The following is a 26,537-nucleotide window of genomic DNA, read 5'->3' as shown; positions in this document are numbered from 1 at the left end:
CTGTCAAAAGGTTTCCAGGACAGTTTAAAAAAAAAAAAGTCTTATTTTTATAATTAGTTTCACATGAGGCAAAACTATTTTGACTACTAGAGAAGTAGTCATTCATAATGAATAACATATAAATTCTTGGGGCAGGAATTATAAATTAGAAGAGAAATATTTATATATATTTTTTTTCTTTCTCTAGCAGCCAGAATAAAGATAAATGAAGAATTCAAAAGTAATAAAAGTGAAACTTCTCCCAAGAAAATAGAAGAGGTATAGTAATTGAGTCTTTCAATTATGATAAAGCCCTTATACATTTTCTTAGAGAATGATGAAAATAGAGGGGGTATATGAAATAAAAATTATTACTTGATAGTTGAAGACATCACAACTGTAGGTAACCTTCGCTTGTTTGGTATGGCTCATCTCTTCAAGGTCATCCTCTACACCCCTAAAACAGCAAGTTGCCAGTGTATAGAACATGGATGTAGCTATGGTCAAAGCAAGAGCAGTTGAACCAACCCAGAAATCCACAGAAATTCTATCTTTACGTAAGGCAAATGACTAAAACTAAGGAGAATGAGTATTAGAACTACAGGAGGAATTTCTGTTCATTTAGCTCAAGTAGACTAGCTTTTCTTTTAAATTCCTAACTCAGCAGTGAAAGTTAATCAGCCACAATTTGTGAACTATTCTTGCTTTGCCTTTTGGTCACTTGCTCTAGTTGAAGACAGTCAGTCTACTGACACTGATCTGTGAGCTTCTTAATACTCCCAGTACATGTTCATTTAAAAAAAATGCACAATTCCTTTTTTGTATAAAAACATACTGCATATACATACATATTGTCTCTATTTTGAGCCTCCTAAGTGTTTCTGTATCTAACTTCATATGAATGTAGGGAAAGGACCCTTAGGAGGAAAACAAAAAATGGAAAATTTTTTGCAGGGGCAGTTATAATTCCAAGAATTGGTTTGATAAGGAGGAAGCTACAAACTAGAGAAAATCTTTAATGTTTAATAAAATTTCTACATGTTAAATTTTTTTTATAAAAATAAATTTATTGGGGCACCTGGGTGGCTCAGTGGGTTAAAGCCTCTGCCTTCAGCTCGGGTCATGATCCAAGGGTCCTGGGATCGAGCCCCGCATCGGGCTCTCTGCTCGGCAGGGAGCCTGCTTCCTCCTCTCTCTCTGCTGCCTCTCTGCCTACTTGTGATCTCTGTCTGTCAAATAAATAAATAATCTTTAAAAAAAACAAAAAAATTGTTTAAATAAAAAAAAAAAACATTTATTTTGGAGCACCTGGGTGACTCAGTGGGTTAAGCCTCTACTTCCGGCTCAGGTCATGATCTCAGAGTCCTGGGATCGAGCCCCACATCAAGCTCCCTGCTCAATGGAGAGCCTGCTTCCCCCTCTCTCTCTGCCTGCTGCTCTGCCTACTTGTGATCTCTCTGTCAAATAAGTAACATATTTTTTAAAATACATTTATTTTTAGTAGAGAAAAATGTTTTTAGAATAGTAAATATCTGTAATAATCAAGTTAATGAGTTAAAATGAGATAGCCTAAATGTTTTTATTCCTCTGATATAAAGAAGAAGGAAAAAGATTTCATTTAACAATCTGGTAGGGCAAATAGGGACCATGTAGTTTTTATACATGGCAGAAGTTAAGATGACATCATAATCAAGTCATAACTTGAAGAGAAGTTACAAGATGTATACAAAAGTTTGCATTATTTGCTGTTCAGTAGACTGATTAATAACAATATGGTAATTATTTTAAATTTAGAAATGATAAAAAATTTTTAAATTGGCATGTCTTTATATCAACTGGGAAATGAACTACAATCTTCTAAATTCCTTTTACTTCTAAAGCACTAATTTAACATAAAGCAGTCTAGAAATGACATATTTGTTATATGCAAATGTATATTTTGTATAATTCTGCATAGATTAAATATTTAGTAGTTTTTAGTTAATTCCGTTGTTATGTAGTGTAAGGTTCATGAAGTCTTGGCACCAAAAAGAATCTTAGGTATCTTTTTTTTTTTTTTTTTTTCAAGATTTTATTTATTTATTTGACAGACAGAGATCACAAGTAGGCAGAGAGACAGGTAGAGAGTGAAGGGGAAGCAGGCTCCCTCCGAGCAGAGAGCCCGATGCGGGGCTCGATCCCATGATCCAAGCTGAAGGCAGAGGCTTTAACCCACTGAGCCACCCAGGCTCCCCAGGTATCTTTTATACCAGCAGTTCTCAAACTGTTTAGTCTCAAGACCGTTTGCCTTCTTAAAAGTTGAGGACCCCAGGGGCGCCTGGGTGGCTCAGTGGTTTAAGCCTCTGCCTTCGGCTCGGGTCATGATCCCGGGGTCCTGGGATCGAGCCCCGCATTGGGCTCTCTGCTCGGCAGGGAGCCTGCTTCCCCCTCTCTCTGCCTGCTTCTCTGCCTACTTGTGATCTCTCTGTGAAATAAATAAATAAAATCTTTAAAAAAAAAAAAAAAAGTTGAGGACCCCAAAAAGTGCATTTCATGTGGTGTGTCTTTAAATATTTTCCTTAGTAGGAATTGAAATTAAGAGATTTTTGAAATATGTATTTTTTGTCTAAAAATAATAAGCTCCTTACATGGTAACAAATACACTGTTTATGGAAAATAAGTGTATTTTCAGGACATTTAGTGAGAAGAGTGAGCACTGTTTTACCATTTTGCAAATCTCTTTAAAGTCTGGCTTAATAGAAAGCAGTTCAGTTCTCCTATCTGCTTCCTCACTCAATCTGGTGCAGTGTATTTTAGGTTAAAGTATATGAAGAAAATTCAGCCTCGCACAGATAAGTAGCTGGAAAAGAGTAGGAGTATATAATAGTCTTTTCAAATAAGTTGTGAATATTCTTTGATACTACACCTCAACAAATAGTAAACTTCCTTAAAGGTTAGTTGCATTGTGGAACTCTGTTATCTGTTAGACCAGTGGGTGGAAAGAGGTAGATAGGTAAGTAAGGAGATAGATTTTTGGGGGGGGGTGCTCCAGGATTCATACAGACCACCTCCTGCTCATCGTTTCTGATTTCCCCTTATCATTCATCAAGCCTTGTTTCCTGCCTTAGACCTATGAGTCTAAGGTTTAAGTACTTCCAGAGGATGAGGAGACCCATTTTTTCTCCTGCTAAGTCCCTTCTCAGATCTGTTGGGAGTTGAGACTTTGCTCTTCCACACCTTCTCTATGTCTGTTAATGGCAGCTCCCATCTTTTATTGCTCAGACCAAAAAACTTGGTGCTCTCTTTCTTGATTGCTGTCTTTCTCTCACAGTTATATCCAACCTGTCAACCGATTTTTTTGACTTCAGAATATATCTGGAATTCAACCACTGCTCATCCTCCCCATCATTACCTCCTACTTCAAGCCACCATCATCTTTCACTGGATTGTTACAACAGCCTTCTAGTGGGTCTCACTGCTTCCTCCCTAACCTCCCTGCAGTCTGTTCTCAATACCTTTAAAGGCAGATTGAGCCTTTTATTTTTTTTTCTTTTTTCTTTTCAAGATTTTATTTATTTGACGGGCAGAGATCACAAGTAGCAGAGAGGCAGGCAGAGAGAGAGAGGAGGAAGCAGGCTCCCCACTGAACAGGGAACCTGATGCAGGGCTTGATCCCAGGACCCTGGGATCATGACCTGAGCGGAAGGCAGAGGCTTTAACCCACTGAGCCACCCAGGTGCCCCGGATTGAAACTTTTAAATAAAAAGACATGTCCCATCACTCCTGTATTCACAACCCCCATAGCTTCTCATCCCAAAGCAAAATCTAAAGTCTTTACCGTGAACTATAAGACTGACACCTGTTGACTTCCCACTCAGGTCCCTCCATCCCTCTTAATTCTTACATTCTGAGTGCATTGAGGGCATTTGAGTTTACCAAGAACTTTCCTGTCTCAGGACATTTATGCTTGCTTATTTCTAGGATATTATTCTCCTGCAGGCCCTTAAGCCTTCATTTAGTAGACCAATAGGTTTAATCTGTCTTTCTCTTTGAATGGATCTTTTACCATGCATGATTTTGTAACATCTTGCACTGTTGATTTGGGAAATAGAAGTTCACCAAGTAATGCATATCTTCTAAATGTTAATGTAATTCAGTATGTAATATTTTAAAATTATATTTATTAATATTAATATCTAATTGGAAAAATCCATAACTATTGAAAAACTGTCAAGCTTATGATGGCAGATACAGTTTCCCTAGAATTCTATTTTTTTCTTAAAACATGAATTTTACCATTGTCAGCAAATACAATTAGTTGTTTTCTTGAAGTAACAGAGTCAACTTGTTCATTTTCAAGAAAATGTTTGCCAAATACCCAGGTATGAATGATCATAGTTTGTCTACTGTTCATTCATATAAAATAGTATTCCATGGAGAAAGCTTTACTTCTCACAACTCGGTGCAGAAAGCTTTAGTATTATGAAAATCATTTTGACTTCATGGTATCTAAAAGGATCTCAAGGTCCTTCAGGAGTCCACAGCTTTGAGAATCTTTGTTCTAGGCCACTTTATTTTGCATATGATAAATCCTGAAACCTAAAGAGAGTAGGTTTTTAACCCAAGGCCTTATACTTAATGATAGAGCTATTCCAACTCCTAGTTCAGTATTATTTCTAGTGTTTAGAACATCCAACTCTATAAAAGAAAGATTCAAACCTCTCCCAAAGAAAACAACATTTTAAACATATAAAATATATATTCCAACAAAAAATATTCTGAATCTCTTTTGGAACAAAATATGGAACAGATGGATAAAAGTTAAAAGTACACACATGTCTGAGTTTTCTGTATGCTTGGAATGGTTACAAAAAGTTAAAGGCAGAATAACCCAAAAAAAAAAAAAACTGTAAACTTATAGTTTTCAAAAAACTGTTCTTTCATAAGGACCATTGAAAAAATACCCAAAGGATTTATTCTGTTTGGTTTTCTTAACAGCTAATAAAAATAGGTTCCGACGTTGAATTGTTGCTCAGAACATCTGTTATACAAGCTATTCACACAGACCACAATACACTGAGTAAGTAAAATTAAAAAAAAAAATTTTCTGACTTCATTGTATTTTAAACTACTGAGCAATTGCAACACTTTTAATGTTGATTAGTAAAACAGCCTGATTTTGCCAGTGTATATCTTGTATACATTTGTAAGGCTACTATTTTAAATGGCAGGTTATAAAACTTTGCTGTATTGTATTTTTTTCTTTTTCTTTTTTAAATTTAAGTTTTCTTTTTAATCTTAACCACTGGTTACATTACAGACTAGTTAGAGTGTATGACTAGCTTTTCATCATATTTATTTGGGGTTCTTTCGTGTTGTCATTTATCACCTACTTAAACTGTCTAGTTCTTTGCCTTTTATTCTATGAATAGAGTTATTTTTAAAATGATTATAAGAAATGGAGATATAGTTGAGGATCCTCCATTATACCTCCAGACTCCTTGTAGGGCTTCAGCAGAGTTTTCTTTTTTTTTTTTTTTTTTTTTTAAATTTATTTGTTAGAGAGAGCGAGCGAGCGAGCGAGCACAGGCAGACAGAGTGGCAGGCAGAGGCAGAGGGAGAAGCAGGCTCCCCGCCGAGCAAGGAGCCCGATGTGGGACTCGATCCCAGGACGCCGGGATCATGACCTGAGCCGAAGGCAGCCGCCTAACCAACTGAGCCACCCAGGCGTCCCCAGAGTTTTCATTTCACATTATATTTTGTTTGCATTGCCTAAATGTATCTTTGGAGACAACAACAAGAACAACAAAAAAGATGGTATTCAAATTTTTGAAAGGCTTCTTTTTTTTTAAAGTGAGCTACCAAATTATACAAACAGAAAAGTGCACAATTTATAACTATAAAGCCAGTGAGTTTTCACAAGGTGAAATATCCATGTAACCAACATCTACAGTAAGCTATTTAATATTACCAGTATCTCCAAAATCCATCGTGTCCTCATGTCTTTTCCATATACCCCCTTCCAACTAGCGAACACTATCCTACTAATACTGTAGATTTTAAACTCAATATAATAAAACGTTCAAACTTCATATAAATGGAATCATATAGGATTACTGTTTTGTCTAGTTTCTTTCAACATTGTATTTGTGAGATTCATCTATATTGTTGTGTATACCAACATTTCTATGACTATTGTTTGAATATACCACAGTTTATCCTTCCTGTTCATTTGGGTTGCTCCTAGTTCTGGACTATAATGAATATTGATTCTTTGAACATTATTGGATATGCCTTTTAGTTTAAAATTTATACATATATTTACACATACATATACATATGTATGTACATATATATAAAACATATATATACACAATTGACCCTTGAACGGGAGAGGGGCTAGCATTGCTGACCTCCTGCATGTTAGAAAATTCATGTATAAGGGTGCCTGGCTAGCTCAACTGGTTAAGCATCCAGCTACTGATTTCGGCTCAGGTCATGATCTCTGGGCGTGGAGCCTCCTTTACATTCTCTGTCTCCCTCTCCTGTCCCTCCCCACTGCTTGAATTCTCTCTCCCTTTCTTGGAAAAAAAAAAAATTTCATGTATAACTTTGACTACCCAAAAATCTACTGATAGCTACCTTTAATGAGAAGCCTTACTGATAACATAAGCAGTACATTAATACATATTTTGTATGTTATATGTATTATAAACTATAGTCTTAAAATAAGCTGGAGAAAAGAGAATGTTATTAAAATCATAAGAGAAAAGACATTTGTAGTACTCCACTGTATTTATGAAGAAATACTAATGTATGCTACTTCTAACCAGTTTTCCAAAGTGGTTAGACTAATTTACATATCTAGCAGCGGTGTCTGGCTCCAGTAGCTTGACATCCTCATCAGTGCTTAGTACTCTACATCTTTAATTTTCGCTTATCTGGTAATTGTGTAATGGTATTGCATTGTGATTTTAACTTACATTCTTTGGTAACTAATGAGGTATTAGCACCTTTTCAGTTGTTAAATGGCCATTTGGTTATTCTCCTTTATGAAGTGTCAAATTATTCAAGTCTTCTTCCTGTTTTTCCAAGGGGTTATCTGCCTTCTTATTATTGATTTGAAGAAATTCTTTGTATGTTCTGAATATGTATTCTTCCTTACAATGTGTCTTATAGAAATCTTCTACTTAATGGCTTGCTTTTTGTTTTGGTAATGTTTTTTGATAAGAAGTTCTTAATTCTAATGTGATCCAGTTTGTCTCTTTTTTCGTTTATAGTTGGTACTTTAGAGTCCTGTAAGAAACCTTTGTCTATCTCAAGCAAGGTCCTAAAGAAATTCTCTTGGGCTTTCTTCCCAAAGCTTTATTGTTTGATCTTTTCCATTTGGTTGTTTATATCAACTAGAGTTGATTTTTGTTTATGGTGTGAGATAGGAGTGAAGATTTTTTTTTTTTTTTTAATTTATTTGACAAAGGCCTGGGTGGGGGGATGCACAAGCAGGGGGAATGGCAGGCAGAGGGAGAGGGAGAAGCAGGCTCCCTACTCTGCAGGGAGCCTGATGCGGACTCAGTCCCAGAACCCTGAAATCATGACCCAAGCCCGAGGCAGACGCTTAACTGCCTGAGCCACCCAGGCGCCCCTTTTTTTAATTGAAGTATAGTTGACACAGTGTTATGTTAGTTTCTGGTGCACAACATAGTGATACTACAACACTATATGTACTATGCTAATCCCAGGTGTAGCTACCATTTGTCACTACACAGCACTATTACACTACCATTGACAATATTCCCTACTCCATACTTTTTACCCTGTGACTTATTTATTCCATAACTGGAAGCCTGTACCTCCCACTCCCCTTTACCCCTTTTGCCCATTCCCCCACCACTGTCACCTCTAGCAACCACCAGCTTGTTCTCTGTATTTATAGGTCTCTTTCTGCTTTTTTATTCATTGTTGTTGTTGTTTGGTTCCACATAAAAGTGAAATCATAAGCTCTTTGTCAAAAATTATTTTTTTACATGTGAATGTCCAGTTAATCCAGCATCATTTATTAAGAAGACCCCTTTTTCCCCACTGCACTGCAGGATCACCTTTGTTCTAAAATCAGATAACCATATGTGCATATATCTCTTTCTGAACTTTATAATCTGTATAATTAGTTTTTCTATCCATGCATCATATCCCATAATGTCTTAATTATTATAGCCTTATAATAAATCTTGATATTTAGTAGTATAAGTCCTATAGAGCTTTAAAGTTATTTTTAGTTCATGAGAATTTATCAGAAATTACTAGCTCTAGGGGCACCTGGATGGCTCAGTGGGTTAAGCCTCTGCCTTCTGCTCAGGTCATGATCTCAGGGTCCTGGGATTGAGCCCTGCATCAGGCTCTCTGCTCAGCGGGGAGCCTGCTTCCTCATCTCTCTGCCTGCCTCTCTGCCTACTTGTGATCCCTCTCTCTGTCAAGTAAATAAATAAAACATTAAAAAAAAAAAAAAAGGAAGTATTAGCTCTGAGTTGTATTTATAAGAGCAGTAAACATAGTTAATCTAAATTGCAAATTTTAGTCATCATCTTTAATCTTAATAATGATCTTTAGAGCTTTTGTATAGTATAGCAACATTTTATACAGGTAGTCACAGCTTAATGTTATTTTTATCAATTAAAAAAAGGCATTTTTATTTATAGGAACAAAAATTTAGGTTATTTCAGCTAAATTTGATATCCATATTTCAGATGCCTGGTTTTAGATGCAGCAGTATTGCTTTAAATTTCTTTTTATCTATTGGTTTTCTGTATAATTTAATTCTCCCACAAGATTAGAAATTTTGACTCTTTCATGGTAATTAGTATAGAATGCTATATTACCTTAATAATGGCCCCATTCTTTCTATTAAGAGAAATATGGGTCTCTTTTTCTTAATTTATTCCTTTGGATCCAAGATACAACAAATCTGATTTTTTTTTTTAAGATTTTATTTATTTATTTGACAGACAGAGATCACAAGTAGGCAGTGAGGCAGGCAGAGAGAGAGAGGGAAGCAGGCTCCCTGCAGAGCAGAGAGCCCAAAGTGGGGCTCTATCCCAAGACCCTGGGAATCATGACCTGAGCCCAAGGCAGAGGCTTTAACCCACTGAGCCACCCAGGTGCCCCAACAAATCTGATTTTTTAATCTCTGTTTTACAATTACTTTAAGCAAATCTCTCCATAAATTTTAGCAGTGTCTGTACTGGTATACAGAAATGAATTAAAATTTTGCTACTTGGCTAAAAAGCAAGAGTTGTGATAGTGTGTTTCTAAAAAATATCAGATAATGTCCCAACATGAAAAATAATAGAAACTGAAAATAATAAAATTAAATAATCAAGTTCAGAAGCAGATACATGAATTCTAAATCCATGTTTCTTTTTCCTTCTCTTTCAAATAACTAGAGTAGAAATAAAATATGAACACCAACCAAGAACTCTTTATACTGAATAACTTCTCATTGTTTCCTTTTTATTTTTTTTTAAGTAAGCGCCATGCCTGAACTCACAACCCTGAAATCAAGAGTCACATGCTCTACTGACTGAGCCAACCAGGCACCCCTCTCATTTTTTCCTTTTTAAAAAAAAATCACATCTCTCTCCTTGCAGAGAGTTATAAGCTTCTTTATTACAGATCTAATAATTTCATCATTTGGAAAAAACTCATTTTTTGATACTTTGTGAAATGTCAGCATTTTATTTTTTTTTAATTTTTTTAATCTCAATTCCATTATAGTTATATACAATGTTATGGGGTACCTGGGTGGCTCAGTCATTAAACGTCTGCCTTCAACTCAGGTCATGATCACAGGGTCCTGGGATGAAGCACTGCATTGGGCTTGTGTCCAACCTGCATTGGGGTCCTCCTCTCTGCTCAGCGGGGAGCCTGCTTCCCCCCCCACCCCCCGCCTGCCTCTCTGCCTACTTGTGATCTCTCTCTCTGTCAAATAAATAAATAAAAATCTAAAAAAAAAAAAAAAAAATTCCAGGAAACTATTCTTTATTTCAGGTACATTTTTAAACTTCTGTTCTTTGTGTTTTTAATATTTGTCTTTGTCTAAAACTATCTAATGATTTTTTAAAAGATTTATTTATTTATTTATTTATTTGACAGGCAGAGATCACAAGTAGGCAGAGAGGCAGACAGAGAGAGGGGGAAGCAGGCTCCCCGCTGAGCAGAGAGCCCGATGTGGGGTTTGATCCCAGGATCATGACCCAAGCTGAAGGCAGAGGCTTTAACCCACTGAGCCACCCAGGCGCCCCTATCTAATGATTTTTTTATTCTGAGGCAAGTTCATGTGATCCAACAAACATTTATTGAATACATACTGTGTTAGGCACTGAAAATAAAAAATTAGCAAGACAGTTCCTGTCCTAATGGAACTTAGAGTGCTGTGATAAATAGTTAAGTATTACAATCATTTGGGTGCCATGGTAAGAGAGGCAGATGTGTTGTTGAGGCACATAGGTAGAGTTCCAAATCCAACACTTGGTGGGTCGGAACAGGTTCTTAGAAAAAAACAGGTTTTTTTTCAAGTTCTTTAATTTGAGTTTGTATATATCTGTGTGCTTAATATGTTTAGAGATCTTTCTAGAACTGTGGAGCTAAATATTCTAAATATTTTAATGCCCTTTAATTTATTTATATCCTAAACAACACTCTGATTACCAAACTTATAAACATGCCACTGATAGATTTTTTAATTGAAATATAACATAAAACGTTGTCTTAGTTCTAGGTATGTAACATAATGATTTTATGTATCTATATATGGTGAAATTATTACAAGTTTTTAGTTAACTTCAACAACCATACATAGTTATACATTTTTTCTTTATGATGAGTATTTTAAGATTTACTGTTTTTTTTTTAAGATTTTTAAAAATTACCCCTCTCTCTCTGCCTGCCTCTCTGTCTACTTGTGATCTCTCTATCAAATAAGTAAATAAAATCTTTAAAAACAAAAAAAAGGGGGGGGGTGCCTGGATGGCTCAGTGGGTTGAGCCTCTGCCTTCAGCTCAGGTCATGATCTCAGGGTCCTGGGATCAAGCCCTGCATCAGGCTCTCTGCTTGGTAGGGAGCCTGCTTCCCCCTCTCTCTCTGCCTGCCTCTCTGCCTACTTGTGATCTCTCTGTCAAATAAATAAAATCATTTTTAAAAATTATTTTTATTTCTTTAAGTAATCTCTACACCTGATGTGGGGCTTGAACTCACAGCCCTGAGATGAGGAGTCATATGCCCTACCGACTGAGCCAGGAGGGCTCCGCTAAGGTTTACTCTCTTAACATCTTTCAAATATATAATGCAGTATTTTTAAAAAATATTTTATTTATTTATTTGACAGAGATCACAAGTAGGCAGAGAGGCAGGCAGAGAGAGGGGGAAGCAGGCTCCCCGCCGAGCAGAGAGCCTGATGTGGGGCTCGATCCCAGGACCCTGGGATCATGACCTGAGCCAAAGGCAGAGGCTTTAACCCACTGAGCCACCCAGGCTGCCCTATAATGCAGTATTGTTAACTGTAGTCACCATGCTGTACATTGCATCCCCAGAGTTTATGTATCTTAAAGCTGGAAGTTTGTACTTTTTGGCCACTTTCACCCATTTCATCCAATCCCCATACTTTCCACCTCTGAATCACTCATCTTTTCTCTTTATCTGTGAGAGCAGTATTTTATTATTGTATTTGTTTTAGATTCTCCACGTAAGTGAGATCATAGAGTGTTTGTCCTTTCCTAACTTATTTCACTTAGCATAACACCCTCAAAGCCCATCATGTTTTCACAAATGGCAAGATATCCTTCCCTTGTTATGACTAAATTATACTCCATCGTGTATATATATATATATATATACAGCACATTTTCTTTATCCATTCATCTGCCAGTGAACACTTAGATTGTTTCAGTGTGTTGGCTATTATAAATAATGCTGCAGTGAACATACGGGTCAGATATATTTTCAAGATAGTGATTTCATTTTCTTTGGATAAATAACCAGAAGTGGAATTGCTAGATCATATTGTAGTTTTGTTTTTTGGGTTTTTTTTAAGAGTTTATTTATTTATTTGACAGAGAGAGAGATCACAAGTAGAGAGGCACACAGAGGGAAAGGGAGAAGCAGGGCCCTGCCGAGCAGAGAGTCCGATGCCGGGCTCAATCCCAGGACCCTGAGATCATGACCCGAGCCAAAGGCAGAGGCCTAACCCACTGAGCCACCCAGGCGCCCTGATCATATTGTAGTTTTATTTTAATTTTTTGAGACTACATACCGTTATCTGTAGTGACTGCATACATTTTTAGCAGTAGTGCACAAGGGTTCCCTTTTCTTCACATCCTTGCCATCCTTGTCTTTTTGATAGTAGCCATTCTGACAGGCATGAGGTACTATCTTATTATGGGTTTTGCTTTTCATTTCCCTGATGATTAGGGATGATGAGCACCTTTTCGTGTATTTATGCCATTTATAGGTCTTTGGGAAAATGTCTGCTCAAATTCTCAGCACATTTTTAATTAGATTTTTTAATTTAATTTTTAATTATATGTTTGGTGTTTTGCTTTTGAATTATATGAGTTCTTTATATACTTTCGATATTAGTTTCGTATCAGATATATGATTTGCAGATATTTTCTCACATCCCATTGGTTGCATTTCATTTTGTTAATGATTTCCTTTGCTCTACAAGAAGCTTTCTAGTTTGATTTAGTCCCACTTATTTTTGTTTTCTTTTATTACCTTTGTTTTCAGTGTCTGATCCAAAAAAGTCATGGCCAGGGCCAGTGTCAAGGAGCTTATTCCCCTCTGTTTCTTTCTAGGAGTTTTATGGTTTCAGGTCTTCAGACCTTCAACCCATGTGAGTTCAATTTTGTATATGGTGTAAGATAGGGGTCCACTCTCATTTTCTGTATATGCAGATGTCCAGTTTTCCCAGAATTATTTATTGATATAAATAATTATATAATTATCTTTTCCCATCGTATCCTTTCCCATTTCCTTTGTCATTAATTAATTGACAGTATATGCATGGTTTATCGCTGGGCCCTCTGTTTTATTCCTTTGATCTATGTATCTCTTCTTATGTTTTTATGCAAATACCATATTGTTTTGATTACTATAGCTTTGTAGTATAGTTTGAAATCAAGAAGTATGAGGTCTCTAACTTTGTTCTCCTTTCTCAAGGTTTCTCTGGCTTTTCAAGGTCTTTTGGGATTCCATATAAATTTTAGGATTATTTGCTCTATTTCTGTGAAAAATGCTATTGGAATTTTGATAGATATTGCATTGAATCTGTAGATTCCGTAGGATATGAGGGATATTTCAACAGCGTTAAGTCATCCAAATCATTAGCATGGAATAATTTTCCATTTATTTGTGTTGTCTTATTTCTTTCATCACTCTTGTATAGTTTTGAGTGTACGGGTCTTTCACCTCCTTGATTAAATGTATTCCTAAGTATTTTATTATTTTTGCCACAATCATAAATGGGATCTTTTTAAATTTCTCTTTCTGGGGAGCCTGGGTGGCTCAGCGGGTTAAAGCCTCTGCCTTCAGCTCAGGTCATGATCTCAGGGTCCTGGGATCAAGCCCCGCATCAGGCTCTCTGCTCGGCAGGGAGCCTGCTTCCTCCTCCTCTCTGCCTGCCTCTGCCTGCTTGTGATCTCTGTCTGTCAAATAAATAAAATCTTTTAAAAAAAAAATTCTTTCTGATGATTTTTAATAGTATATAAGCATACAACTGATTTTTTTGTATATTGATTTTTTTATCCTGCAACTTTACAGAATTTGTTTATTCTAGCAGTTTTGGTAGTCTTTAGGGTTTTCTATAAATAATGTTGTATTATCTGCAAATAGAGACCGTTCTATTCTTATTAGGATACCTTTTATTTCTTCTGCTTGCCTCGTTGTTCTGGGTAGGGCTTTTAGTACTGCATTGAATAGAAGTGATGAGAATGGGCATCCTTGTCTTGTTCATGATCTTAGAGGATGAACTTTGTTTTTTTATCATTGAGTATGATGTTAATTGTGGGCCTGTCATAGTCATTATGTTGAGGTATGTTTCTGCTATACCCATTTTGCTGAAAGTTTGTATCATGAGTGGATATTGAATTCTGTTTAATGCTTTTTCTGTGTCTTTTGAGTTAATTCTATGATTTTTTTTTTTTTTTTTACTCCTTCATTTTGTTAATGTGGTATATCACATTGATTTGCAGATGTTGATTTGCATTCCTGGTATAAATCCCACTTGATCTTGGTGTAAGATCCTTTTCACATATTGTTGAATTTGGTTTGCTAATAGTTTGTTGAGGATTTTCACCTCTATGTTCATCAGGGATATTGGTCTCTAGTTTTCATTCCTTATAGTGTCCTTGTCTGGTTTTGGTATCAGAGTAATGCTGGTCTCATGAAATGAGTTTGGAAATACTGCTTCCTCTTCTATTTTACTTATTTATTTATTTTTAATCTTGACCTACATTTTTATTTGAGCCAGAGTGAATTAAATAAAGCCTTTTTATTTTAAGAAATTACTTTTTAAGTGATACATTTCATATGACCGTAATAGATAAGGTTTTTCAGGAGCCTAAAGTATAGGAAATAAATCATGATCTCAGTACAGTTCTTTTTCAAGATCTGACAACTTTAATAAACTTACGCTGTTATGACACATTGACATCTAATATAGAGAGCAAAGTCAGGGACTTTACAATCAATAAAGCCACATCACAGTGAAAAATACTATACAGCATGTAAATATACCCATGATATATTTGGCCTAATGAAAGTGCTAGCAGTTAATTTAGAAAAATTCAGTTTTAGGGCACTTTTTAATTCCAGAGGTTACCTAATAAGGTGAATTGGATGAAGGGATGGAGTAGTGAACATTTGACGGGTTTTCTGGTTATTACCACTCTTTGAATTGATCATTTTGTTTTTGGGATTTCCATCTCATTGAGTTCTAAATTCCCATCATAGAATATAGAAAATTCACTTCCTCAGTTTTCTTTACAGCTCAGGCATAGCATTTGTTTATTTTATTTTATTTTATTTTATTTTATTTTATTTTATTTTATTTTTTATTAACATATAATGTATTATTTGCTTCAGGGGTTCAGGTCTGTGAATCATCAGTCTTACACAATTCACAGTACTCACCATAGCACATACCCTCCCCAGTGTCCATAACTGAGCCTCCCTCCTCCACTCCCCAGCAACCCTCAGGTTGTTTCCTGAGATTAAGAGTCTCATGGTTTGTCCCCTCCCAATCCTATCTCGCTTCATTTTTTCCCTTCCCTAACCCTAACAAGCCCCTGCCCTGCCTCTCAGATTCCTCATATCAGAGAGATCATATAATTGTCTTTCTCTGATTGACTTATTTCGCTTAGTATATACCCTCTAGTTCCATCCACTGTCGTTGCAAATGGCAAGATTTCAAGTTTTTGATGGCTGCATAGTATTCCATTGTGTGTGTGTGTGCACGCGCGTGCACACACGCATATATATGTGTGTGTGTATATATATATATGTATGCCCCACCTCTTCTTTATCCATTCATCTGTTCATGGACATCTAGGTTCTTTCCATAGTTTGGCCATTGTGGACATTGCTGCTATAAACATTCGGGTGCACGCGCCCCTTCGGATCACTACAGTTGTATCTTTAGGGTAAGTACCCAGTAGTGCGATCGCTGGGTCATAGGGTAGCTCTATTTTCAACTTTCTGAGGAACCTCCATACTATTTTCCAGGGTGGCTGCACCAGCTTACATTCCCACCAACAGTGTAGGAGGGTTCCCATTTCTCCGCATCCTCTCTAACATCTGTCATTTCCTGACTTGTTAGTTTTAGTCAGGCACAGAATTTGACATAGGTGAAGTATATTCAGAAATGAACTTGAGAAAAGACAGTTGGCATAGAATCCCTTTTGCAGGCAAGAGTAGCATCCGTGGTTGTAGAGTCAAGTTACTGGTTCAGAAGTGGCATTGGTGTGGTGGCAGGAGCAGATGTAGTAAAATTGAGTTTCCCGCAGCATCTGAAATGTAGCATCTTGTGTTCCATGGTGGTAGAAGTGGTGGCAATTTCTTCTAGTGCCCAAAAGGCAGCAGTAGTTTTCACCATCAGGCCAGTTTTGTGGTATGACTTTGTATATTGTTGCTGAAAGCTTAGCCTTAAGCCTGCCCAATTCTTAAGCTCTCACAATAATTGCATGAGTTAGACTAATAACCCTTTTAATAAATGACTTCTCTGCCTAATTAGCCAGAATCAGCTTCTGTTACTTTTCACTAAGAAAAACAGAAGTTGTTACCAGAAGTGAGATACTGAAAATTACACAGCCTAAAATGTGAAATTAGTTGAATAGAAGGCAAGGACACAGGAGGATAGGACTGTTGTGGACCTGACCTTTACAGTCTTTAGGCTGGTAGTCCTTATTATGTAGTGATGAAACATAAAGTCAGTGCCTCATCATGTTTCTGAGACACAGACCAAGTACCAGCGAAAGCTACAGCAATAAGAGAAATAACAGAATGTCAGGTGTTCTGGTTATTTCCTCCTGCTTTCAGCAAAATACTGAAAAAGAGAATGAATGCAGATTAAGCTGGTTGGTGCAAAGCAAGTATGGAAGGAGGTACTGTTTTGCTAAGAGCACTTTTCTGTCTACATCCTGACTAAAAGTCCTATACTTGAGATTTAGCGTCTTGCAGAATTGAAAATGAGAACTGCTCTTATCCACTAACCCTACAGCCAATACAAGCAGGGCACTTTTGAGTTCCGACATAAAATAAAATTAATGCCTCAAGCCATTCCCATTTTCCAGACAAGGATCAGAGATATACAATTCACTTACTACTGGGGCCTATAGTTTTTCACTACTTTAAGAAGTATCCATTAAGGGGCACCTGGTCGTTAAGTGGCTCAGTCGTTAAGTGGCTGCCTTCAGCTCAGGTCATCATGATCCCAGAGTTCTGGGATCGAGCCCCACATCGGGCTCCCTGCTTGGCAGGAAGTCTGCTTCCTCTCCCACTTGCCCCTGCTTGTGTTCCCTCTTCGCTGTGTCTCTCTCTGTCAAATAAATAAATAAAACCTTAAAAAAAAAAAAAAGAAGTATCCATTAATCTTAGGGTTGGGGAATGGGCAGAACATAGAGGCCATTACCAAAGGATGGAAATCCTCGTGCTTAAAAATTATCAGGATGTTTGCCTGTGGCTACTTGCACATTAAAATGACTAGAGGGGCACCTGGGTGGCTCAGTGGGTTAAAGCCTCTGCCTTCGGCTCAGGTCATGATCCCAGGGTCCTGGGATTGAGCCCCGCATCTCTGCTCACCAGAGAGCCTGCTTCCTCCTCTCTCTCTGCCTGCTTCTCTGCCTACTTGTGATCTCTGTCTGTCAAATAAATAAAATCTTTAAAAAAAATAAAATAAAATGACTAGAAAAAAAGTAATTTTGAATGAAGTATATTGCCAGGAAACGCCAAGCCTGGGTACCTGGCTTCAACTCTTAAGACCATCCCTGGGCTCCTGAACTCATATCAATAAAAAGGGGATTGTGAAAGCTTCAGAGCGTCAAAGAAGGGCATCTTCCCAGTATGCCCACCTCTGGGCAAGGATTCCCCCGATATACCAGGAGCCTTGAGGAACAGTGGACAAGAGAGGGTCTTTAAGTCTCCCAGAAAACAGGATATGTGCTACCAGATTGACTGACTAAGGAATTTATTACTTTGCCAAAAGCAAGGGGTCCTTGCTTTTCCAGCAGGATTTATAATTTACTGTGGAACAGTGACTGCCATGTGCTTCCTATTCCAGGTTTTCATTGCTGTATCTATTTATTCTTTACTATAGTCCAGTAGGTAACTACCATGTGGGTGCTGGATAGTCCTAATGGGAAGGCTAGCACATTCGCCAGAGGTACCCAGTTTGCATCTGGATGGGACCTTGGAGGTCAAGTAGTAAATGGATATATTCTGTATATGAAATGAAGGTATATATTCATGTTGTGTAGCCAGGAGGGTGCACTACTTGTTACCTCCTCAATATCCATTCCTTCTTACAGCTGAAAAACTTTGTTTGGGATCCAGTATGCCAAGCCAAAAAAAAAAAACAAAAAAAAAAACAGAAAAAAAAAAGTTTATTTCTCAGACTACATGACACCTTTCTGACCACCTAAGCAGTTGTATACTGGATGTTGTTGTAAGAAGGGTATTTTCCAGTTAAAAAGGCATAAGCCAACCTAGCAGTGTCCTTTTGCCCTTTTCCCATCTGCCTGCTGTGATGTCACAGCAATAGTAAAGACAAAAATCAAACATGAAGGATAGCAGAGCAGGAATTTAAAAAGAGCCTGGCTTCTTAGTGGTAGTAAAGACCAGCAGTAGCCCAGGACGCCTTAATCTGTATTTCTTGATATGTGAGCAGATTAAATCCCTTACTTTTTTAAACTGTCTTTTGTTGGACTTTTGGTTGATCTGTATTTTCCACCAGATTGTAAACTCCTTGAAGTTGAATAGACTTTTTTTTATTTGAGGTGTAACTGACATGTGACATTATATTAGTTTCATTTGTACAACATGATTCCATATTTGTATAGACTGCAAAATAGATTACCACAATAAGTGTAGTTAATATCTGTCTGCGTACATAGTTACAAATTGTTTTTCTTGGGACGGGAACTTTTAAGGTATACTCTTTTAGCAGCTTTCAAATAAGCAATACAGTATTATTAACTGCAGCCACTATGTTGTACTGAAGAGACTATTCTATATTTGCTTCTACATTTTCATTTTGTGAGGTAATGTTCAGCATAAAAATGGCACGTATATATATGTTTGATAAGTGAAACAATTTACTGCCATCACTAATACGTTAAAACCTAAACTATAATTTGCTCCCTGGTGGTATCTCCAAAGATTGGTAGAAGCAGATGAGATGTAAACAATGGTTAAATAATAATTACTTAGGGCGTCTGGGTTAAAGCCTCTGCCTTCGGCTCAGGTCATGATCCCAAGGTCCTGGGATCAAGTTCCACATCGGGCTCTCTGCTCAGCAGGGAGCTTGCTTCTCCATCTCTCTCTATCTGTCTTTCTGCCTACTTGTGATCTCTGTCAAATAAATAAATAAAATCTTTAAAAAAATAAATAAAAATAATAATAATTACTTAGCTGATTTTCATTTAGGTAAACCACATTTATCATCTGGCTCATAAGAACATTATTTTTAGATCACTTATTTTTCTTTTTTTTTTTTAAGATTTTATTTATTTATTTGATAGAGAGAGAGATCACAAGTAGGCAGAGAGGCAGGCGGGGGGTGGGGGGGAAGCAGGCTCCCCGCAGAGCAGAGAGCCTGATGTGGGGCTTGATCCCAGGACCCTGAGATCATGACCTGAGCCGAAGGCAGAGGCTTTAACCCACTGAGCCACGCAAGCACCCCTATTTTTCTTTTTGAATTGGTTTTAATGTTACCTTTTAAAAAAATTTTTAAAATTCAAATTTACAGAAACGATGTAAGATATGTTGAAGGATATGGAAATTTCCTGTACCCAGATTCCACAATTGCTAACTAACATTTACCACATTTGCTTTATTATCCATTCCTCATCTTTTTTCTGAATGTTCTGAGAGTAAATTGTAAATATAATGCCTCCTACCCTCAAATGGTCATTTTTAAAATCATGACAGCCCACTAGGATTAGATTGGGAGAAAGAGTGTATTTCTTTTTTTTTTTTTTTTAAAGATTCCATTTTATTTATTTGACAGAGAGAGAGATAGAATCACAAGTAGGCAGAGTAGCAGGCAGAGAGAGAGGGAGAAGCAGGCTCCCTGCGGAGCAGAGAGCCCGATGTGGGGCTTGATCCCAGGACCCTGAGATCATGACCCGAGCCGAAGGCAGAGGCTTAACCCACTGAGCCACCCAGGTGCCCCGAAAGAGTGTATTTCTTAAAAATACTTTCATATGGGCGCCTGGGTGGCTCAGTGGGTTGAAGCCTCTGCCTTCGGCTCCGGTCATGATCCCAGGGTTCTGGGATCGAGCCCCGCATCGGGCTCTCTGCTCAGCGGGGAGCCTGCCTCCCTCCCTCTCTGTCTGCCTCTCTGCCTACTTGTGATCTCTCACTCTCTCTCTGTTAAATAAATAAATAAAAATCTTTAAAAAAAAATACTTTCATATATGTTTGCTAAATTTGCAAAGATATTCTCTTATAAAACCACAGTGTAATTATCAAAACCAGAATATTAATATTGATGCAACTCTACCATTCAGATGTTTTCATTTGTCCTAACTTGTCTTCTGTAGCAGAAGAAAAAAATTTCTTCTGGTCTAGGAACCAGTTGAGGATCACACAAATAGCATACAGTCACCATGTTTTTTAGTCTTCCTCAATCAGGAACAATTCCTCAATTTGTCTTTGTCTTTCTTCACCATGTTATTTTTGAAGAATATATCCAAGTTATCATGATACCTGAATTCATCTCTTCTGGAGAAAAAAGGAAAAATCAATGATCTTTACAAAGTTTCTTATCTTAATTAAGAGCTGCATCTCACTTGACCTCCAGCAGGATATCTTACCAAAGACTCATTATTTGTTGTTGTTGTTGTTTGACTGGGTTTCTCAGTGGGGCACTGTTGACATTTTGAACAGCATAGTTCTTTACTGCACCAGACTTCCCATACCTTCCTGGCTCCTGCTCGCTAAATGCCAGTAGCATTCTTCATTTGGTGTGACAACCCAAAACACCCCCACATGAGAACCACTATTCTGCAAAATTTATTTAGAGTCTTTAAGTAAGGAAAACGGTTTTGCTTTTTATATAGGAGGCAGTTTAACAAATTTTCAAGTTGATTGTTTTAATTATCAGCAATCTGTCATCAGATAGGTGATAATGTACATTAGTCAAATTCTGTTTAGGTAATTAGTTATATTTAATAAATAAATGATAAAGGGTTAAGTTGATCATAGATGTTTTAATATAATCTGAAATGAGAATCCTGTTAACAGTTTCCATTTAAAATCAAGGACTTCACCTTTGAAGTTAACTGAAATGAAATATTTCTGGAAGATTTACCTTAAAATTCAGTATTTTACTGTTAGAAATTTTAGGGGGGAGCGAGTATTCATTTTATTTTAATTTTAATGATATCAATTATTCTTTTTGTTTTTCTTTCAGAATTGGTCCCTAGGAAAGAGCTCCTTGTAGAAAATGTGCCATATTGTGATGCACCAACTCAGAAGCAATGAGTTTTCTAGGATAAAATCAAGTCTTTTCGTTTTTAATCCTAAATATATAACTGTGGCAATGGAAGTTTTGGAAATGCAAGTATTTCAGAACCAGCCTATTGAAAGTGAATGAATTAAAGTACCATTTCATAATTAAATTTCACATTAAAAGAACATTGCTGAAGACTGCAGAACATAGTTAAATATTTTTAGATAGCTTTAAATAAGACATGTCATTTGCTTTGAAAATCGAACTTTATAAACTAAAATAAATGCTCAGGAGATATGTCCTATTCGTTTCTCTGTGACCTTGATGAGTATTTTGGTCTTAACATAACTAAGAATGCAGTGATTTGACAAGTTGGTGGATTTTCCTCCTGTGTGAAATGAAACTATTATATTAAAATTGTTAGATTAGGGGTGTCTGGGTTGTTCATTTGGTTGGGTGTCTACCTTCGGCTTGAGTCATGATCTCAGGGTCTTGAGATTGAGCTCCATTTTGGGCTCCCTGATCAGCAGTGGGTCTACTTTCCCTTCTCCCTCTGCCCCTGCACACTCTCTTTCTCTCTCACTCTCAAATAAGTAAAATTTAAAAAAAAAAAAAGATTATTAAATCTGTGTTTAGTTCCATAAACATTAAATTGGTCAGAAAAATCACAATGTGATAGAATGTGGCCTTTGTCTCCTAAAGCAGTGAAATTTCTGTAGCTAACAAATGATTACTCACTTTTCTTTCAGAGATAGAGTCTCTCTCTGTTCCTATAAAGACATTTTTCTAATAAGTCTTCTGAAGAGGGTCGCCTGGGTGTCTCGGTGGGTTAAGCCTCTGCCTTTGGCTCAGGTCATGGTCTCAGGGTCCTGGGATCGAGCCCCACATCGGGTTCTCTGCTCAGGGGAGAGCCTGCTTCCCTGTCCCCCTTTGCCTGCCTCTCTGCCTACTTGTGATCTCTCTCTATCTGTGTCAAATAAATAAAATCTTTAAGAAAAAATTAGTCTTCTGAAGATAGATAAATAAAATATCAAAATCACCTAGGATCATTGTGGAATAAAGAATCCTAATTTTTTTAGGAAATAGCGACCCTTAAACTATTTAATACAGCCTTAGTAGAAATAGTATACTTAGGCCACAGCTAGACTTTATTGTGAAAATGTAATATGTGGCTACATTCTTTCCATTGTAATCAATAAAACTAAATGGCTTTTCTTTTTCCATATATGCCATCCATCCCTGACGTAATGGGCAGTATCACAAAACAGTGTGTCATTCTACCATCTAACGGTGGGAAGTAAAAAATTGTATTTAATATTCTTCTTGTTTCTCTTTTAACTGTGTATTTTTATCATTCTCTTAGTGAACAGTGTGTTCTCTCCCATTTGCTGACCAATTCTCCCATTCAATGATGATACAAAATTTTTATAGGATTCTTTTTTTTTTTTTTAAAGATTTTATTTATTTATTTGTCAGAGAGAGAGAGAGAGAGTGAGCACAGGCAGACAGAGTGGCAGAGGGAGAAGCAGGCTCCCTGCGGAGCAAGGAGCCCAATGTGGGACTTGATCCCCGGATGCTGGGATCATGACCTGAGCCGAAGGCAGCCGCTTAACCAACTGAGCCACCCAGGCGTCCCAGGATTTTTATAGGATTCTTAATGCAAGCTTTGTTGGCAAAACATGGGTATATCCATACTGGATATAAAATGTCATATTTTAAAATAATTTAATTTAAATTTAAAAATAATAAAATCATTTAATTTTGAGAGATCAGAGATTTTCTAAATTCCTCAGACATACTACACTTAATATTAAGCCATTAACTATTCTTAATGTCTTCTAATACTTGTAAGAAGAGTGTTTAGTTGTCTGTGAAATGGTTTATACATGTCAAAAGACTTGCTACGTTAATAGTTTTTACTTTTGTGGAAATGATACCTAATTGTTGCTTCATATTTTAAATTTGTTCTTCTAAAAGAATGCTGAAAGTTGTCACAATATAATCACTGCTAAATTCCCTGACCTACTATTGTTTCATTAAGTATCTATATTATCTATTTGGAGGAAAGTTGGCTGACCTAGGTTAACTTAATATATTTTAATTATTTCAGTAATACTGAAAATTTTAACAGTTTCTAGCTTTTTTTCTTCTTTTTTTTTTTCTAAAGATTTCCTTATTTATTCAACAGAGAGAGAGAGAGCATGAGCAGGGGTTAGGAGCAAGGGGAGAGGGAGAAGCAGCTCCCCTCAGAGCAAGGGAGCCCAGTACGGGACTCCATCTCAGGACCCTAGAATCATACCTGAGCTGAAGGTAGATGCTTAAACTACTGAGCGCCCCCTTGCTTTCTTTCTTTAATCTTAATTCCTGTGTTCCATTCTTCATTTACATTAATTTAAATATCTGAACAGATTTCTTTTTTCTTATAAACTTATCATTAGGAGCAATAGAGATTAGTAATTCACATGCATATTTTATGAAACCCAGTGGCTATGAGATTTTCTTCAAAACACATATTTTATATATATATATTTGTATATATATATATACACACACATATATAAGAAAAAGGATCCTGTTTATATTAGCAGAGAAAACTATAAAATAGTAATAGACTTTTTTAAAAAGTGTAACTTAATGAAAGACATACTGTGTTTTTAGATGGGACAATTGAAAATTACAGACACGAACAGTTTAAATGTTACCTGTCAAAATCCCAAAAGATTAAAGATACGTCAACATAAGAATATGTAACTTTTTTTTTAAGATTTTATTTATTTATTTGACAGAGAGAGAAATCACAAGTAGGCAGAGAGGCAGGCAGAGAGAGGAGGGAAGCGGGCTCCCCGCTGAGCAGAGAGCCCAGTGCGGTACTCTATCCCAGGATCCTGAGATCCTGACCTAAACCGAAGGCAGAGGCCCAACCCACTGACCACCCAGGCACCCAAGAATATAAAACTTCTATACTCTGTGAAAGCTCCTATTAAAAAAGTTTAGAGAAATTATTTGCTGTCAACATAGTGATTAAAATAGTTTAAATATGTGGGCGCCTGGGTGGCTCAGTGGGTTGAGCCTCTGCCTTCGGCTCAGGTCGTGGTCTCAGGCTCCTGGGATCGAGCCCCGAGTCAGGCTCTCTGCTCGGCGGGGAGCCTGCTTCTCCCCCCCCCCACCCCCCGCCTGCCTCTCTGCCTACTTGTGATCTCTGTCAAATAAATAAATAAAATCTTTTAAAAAAAATAGTTTAAATATGTTAGTGATCCTATGACTTAATTAATCATAATTGTGTGAAAAATAGACATGTGAAAAATGGCCCATTTCTTCACAAAAGAAGAAATATTAAGCCTCTCTAGTGATCAGAGACATGTAAATTGAAATGAATCATTTTTTGCTCATCAAATTTGTAAAAGTTAAACTGATCATATCCATTATTTGTAAGGGTAACATGGGTATGAGGAAATGGATAATCTCAAATATTTCTGGAAGGGATAAAAATGATAGGGCCTTTTTGAAAGGAAAATTGACATTAAAATTTAAAATAAACCTATTGGGATGCCTGGGTGGCAGTGAAGCATCGGCCTTCGGCTCATGTCATGATCCCAGGGTCCTGGGATGGAGCCCCACGTCATGGAGCTCCTTACTCAGCTGGGATCCTGCTTCCCCCTCTCACTCTGCCTGCCACTCCCCCTTTTAAAAATAATTAAATTAACATATTACTCAGTCTTTTATCTCCATAGCACACACAAGAATACATGCATATATATATGTATATGTATATATGTGTGTATATATACACACACACACAAATTAATAGAAATCTACATACTTTAAAAAAATACACATACTTATGTTAGTACAGTTGACCTTTGAACAAGGGCTTAAACTGCATGGGTCCACTTATACGTGGACCTTTTTCTTGATAGAGTATAGTACTGCAAATGTATTTTCTTGTCCTTACGATTTTCCTAATATTTTCTCTTGTCTAGCTTACTTTATTATAAGAATACCGTATATAATACACATAACATACAAAATATGTGTTAACCAACTATGGTGTCAGTAAGGCCAGCATATAGCTTATTCGTAGTTAGGCTTTTGAGCAATTAAAAGTTATGTGTCAATTTTTAACTGCATGGGAGTTTAGTGCCCCTAACCCCCATGTTGTTCAAGGGTCAGTTGTAATTAGGTAGGAAGATGAGATTTGGTGAAAGGACTGGTAAATTGGGGATTTTTCTTATGGTAACTCCTGCATGTTTAAATATTTTTTACAGTGAGTAGATTAATGTATAATTTTTAAAAGATGATACCTAAGCTACTAGTGATTTATTTAAAACTTAATTATGAGGGGCACCTGGGTGGCTCAGTGGGTTAAAGCCTCTGCCTTTGGCTCAGGTCATGATCCCAGGATCCTGGGATGGAGCCCCGCATCGGGTTCTCTGCTCAGAATGGAGCCTGCTTCCCTCCTCTCTCTGCCTGCCTCTCTGCCTATTTGCTATCTCTGTCTGTCAAATAAATAAATAAAATCTTAAAAAAAAAAAACTTAATTATGAAATAGTAAAAATATTAGCATCTAGTGTATCAGACACTCATGACCCTCATTCCCACATTTGACAGAGGTTACATTTTGCCATATTTGTTTTAAAGATGTCCTTCCTTATAAGTCACAAAATCTTATAAAGCCAAAGTCCCACTTCTGTTTCTTCCTCCTGTGTCTTTTCAGGTATAATTACTGTTTTACAACTGGTGGATATCATTCCCATACTTGTTTTTGTATTTTTACAAATGTGTGTGTATTCAAAACAATACATAGTTTTGTTTTGAAGTTTTAAAATGAAAATAAATGGTGTTATGCTCCATGTGTTCTGTAACTTATTTTCATCATACTTAGGCTTTAAAGATCTATTTTTTTTTAATTTTTTTATATGGGATCTATTTTGTTGCATAAATATCTGGGTCTTTTATGTCTTGTACCATTGTAAGAATGAACTAGTTTATCCATGTCTTTTTTTTTTTAATCCATGTCTCTTAATGAATGATAGTATTGTCTTGTTTTTTGATATTCCAAACAAATTTACCAACAACTCCAGCACATGGATTCTTGTACCCAAAGTTTATCTGAATTTATAGGAGGAGGCAGAACCACTGAGGCATAGGGTATGTGCATATTCAGTCCTTCCAGGAATTTTTTCATTGTTCTTTAAAGTAGTTGTACCAGTTTATATTCTAGTCAATACTGTGTGAGAGGTCCCATTTTTCCTTATCCTCACTGTTGTTATTATATATGACTTCTCCCATTTTTTTCAAATCGATGGATATGAAATGGTATCATTTTAATTTGCATTTCTGGATTACAGGTGAAGTAGATCAT

At 36.7% G+C, this 26,537-nt stretch overlaps 1 protein-coding gene across 3 annotated transcripts in view; it reads left to right on the top strand.

The window, feature by feature from the left end:
- The window catches only part of LYRM7 (LYR motif containing 7), a 32,614-nt gene extending 10,217 nt beyond the window's left edge, over nucleotides 1-22,397 (top strand). The window contains exons 3-6 of one of the 3 annotated variants that reach the window (XM_080804528.1): nucleotides 191-258; nucleotides 4,957-5,038; nucleotides 15,557-15,647; nucleotides 21,137-21,777. In XM_080804528.1, the coding sequence (XP_080660654.1) occupies nucleotides 191-258; nucleotides 4,957-5,038; nucleotides 15,557-15,647; nucleotides 21,137-21,149 (254 nt within the window). In that variant the 3' untranslated portion in view covers nucleotides 21,150-21,777. Of the gene's footprint in view, nucleotides 1-187; nucleotides 259-4,956; nucleotides 5,039-15,556; nucleotides 15,648-21,136 lie in introns of all 3 variants that reach the window. The other 2 variants (XM_080804530.1, XM_080804529.1) reach the window with 2 other exon arrangements.
- The last annotated feature ends 4,140 nt before the right edge of the window (nucleotides 22,398-26,537 follow it).

Source organism: Martes martes, assembly GCF_963455335.1.
Source record: "Martes martes genome assembly, chromosome: 5".
Lineage (NCBI taxonomy): Eukaryota > Metazoa > Chordata > Mammalia > Carnivora > Mustelidae > Martes > Martes martes.
The sequence above is the reverse complement of the archived record's forward strand: the minus strand, read 5'-3'. Positions and strand labels throughout refer to the sequence as shown.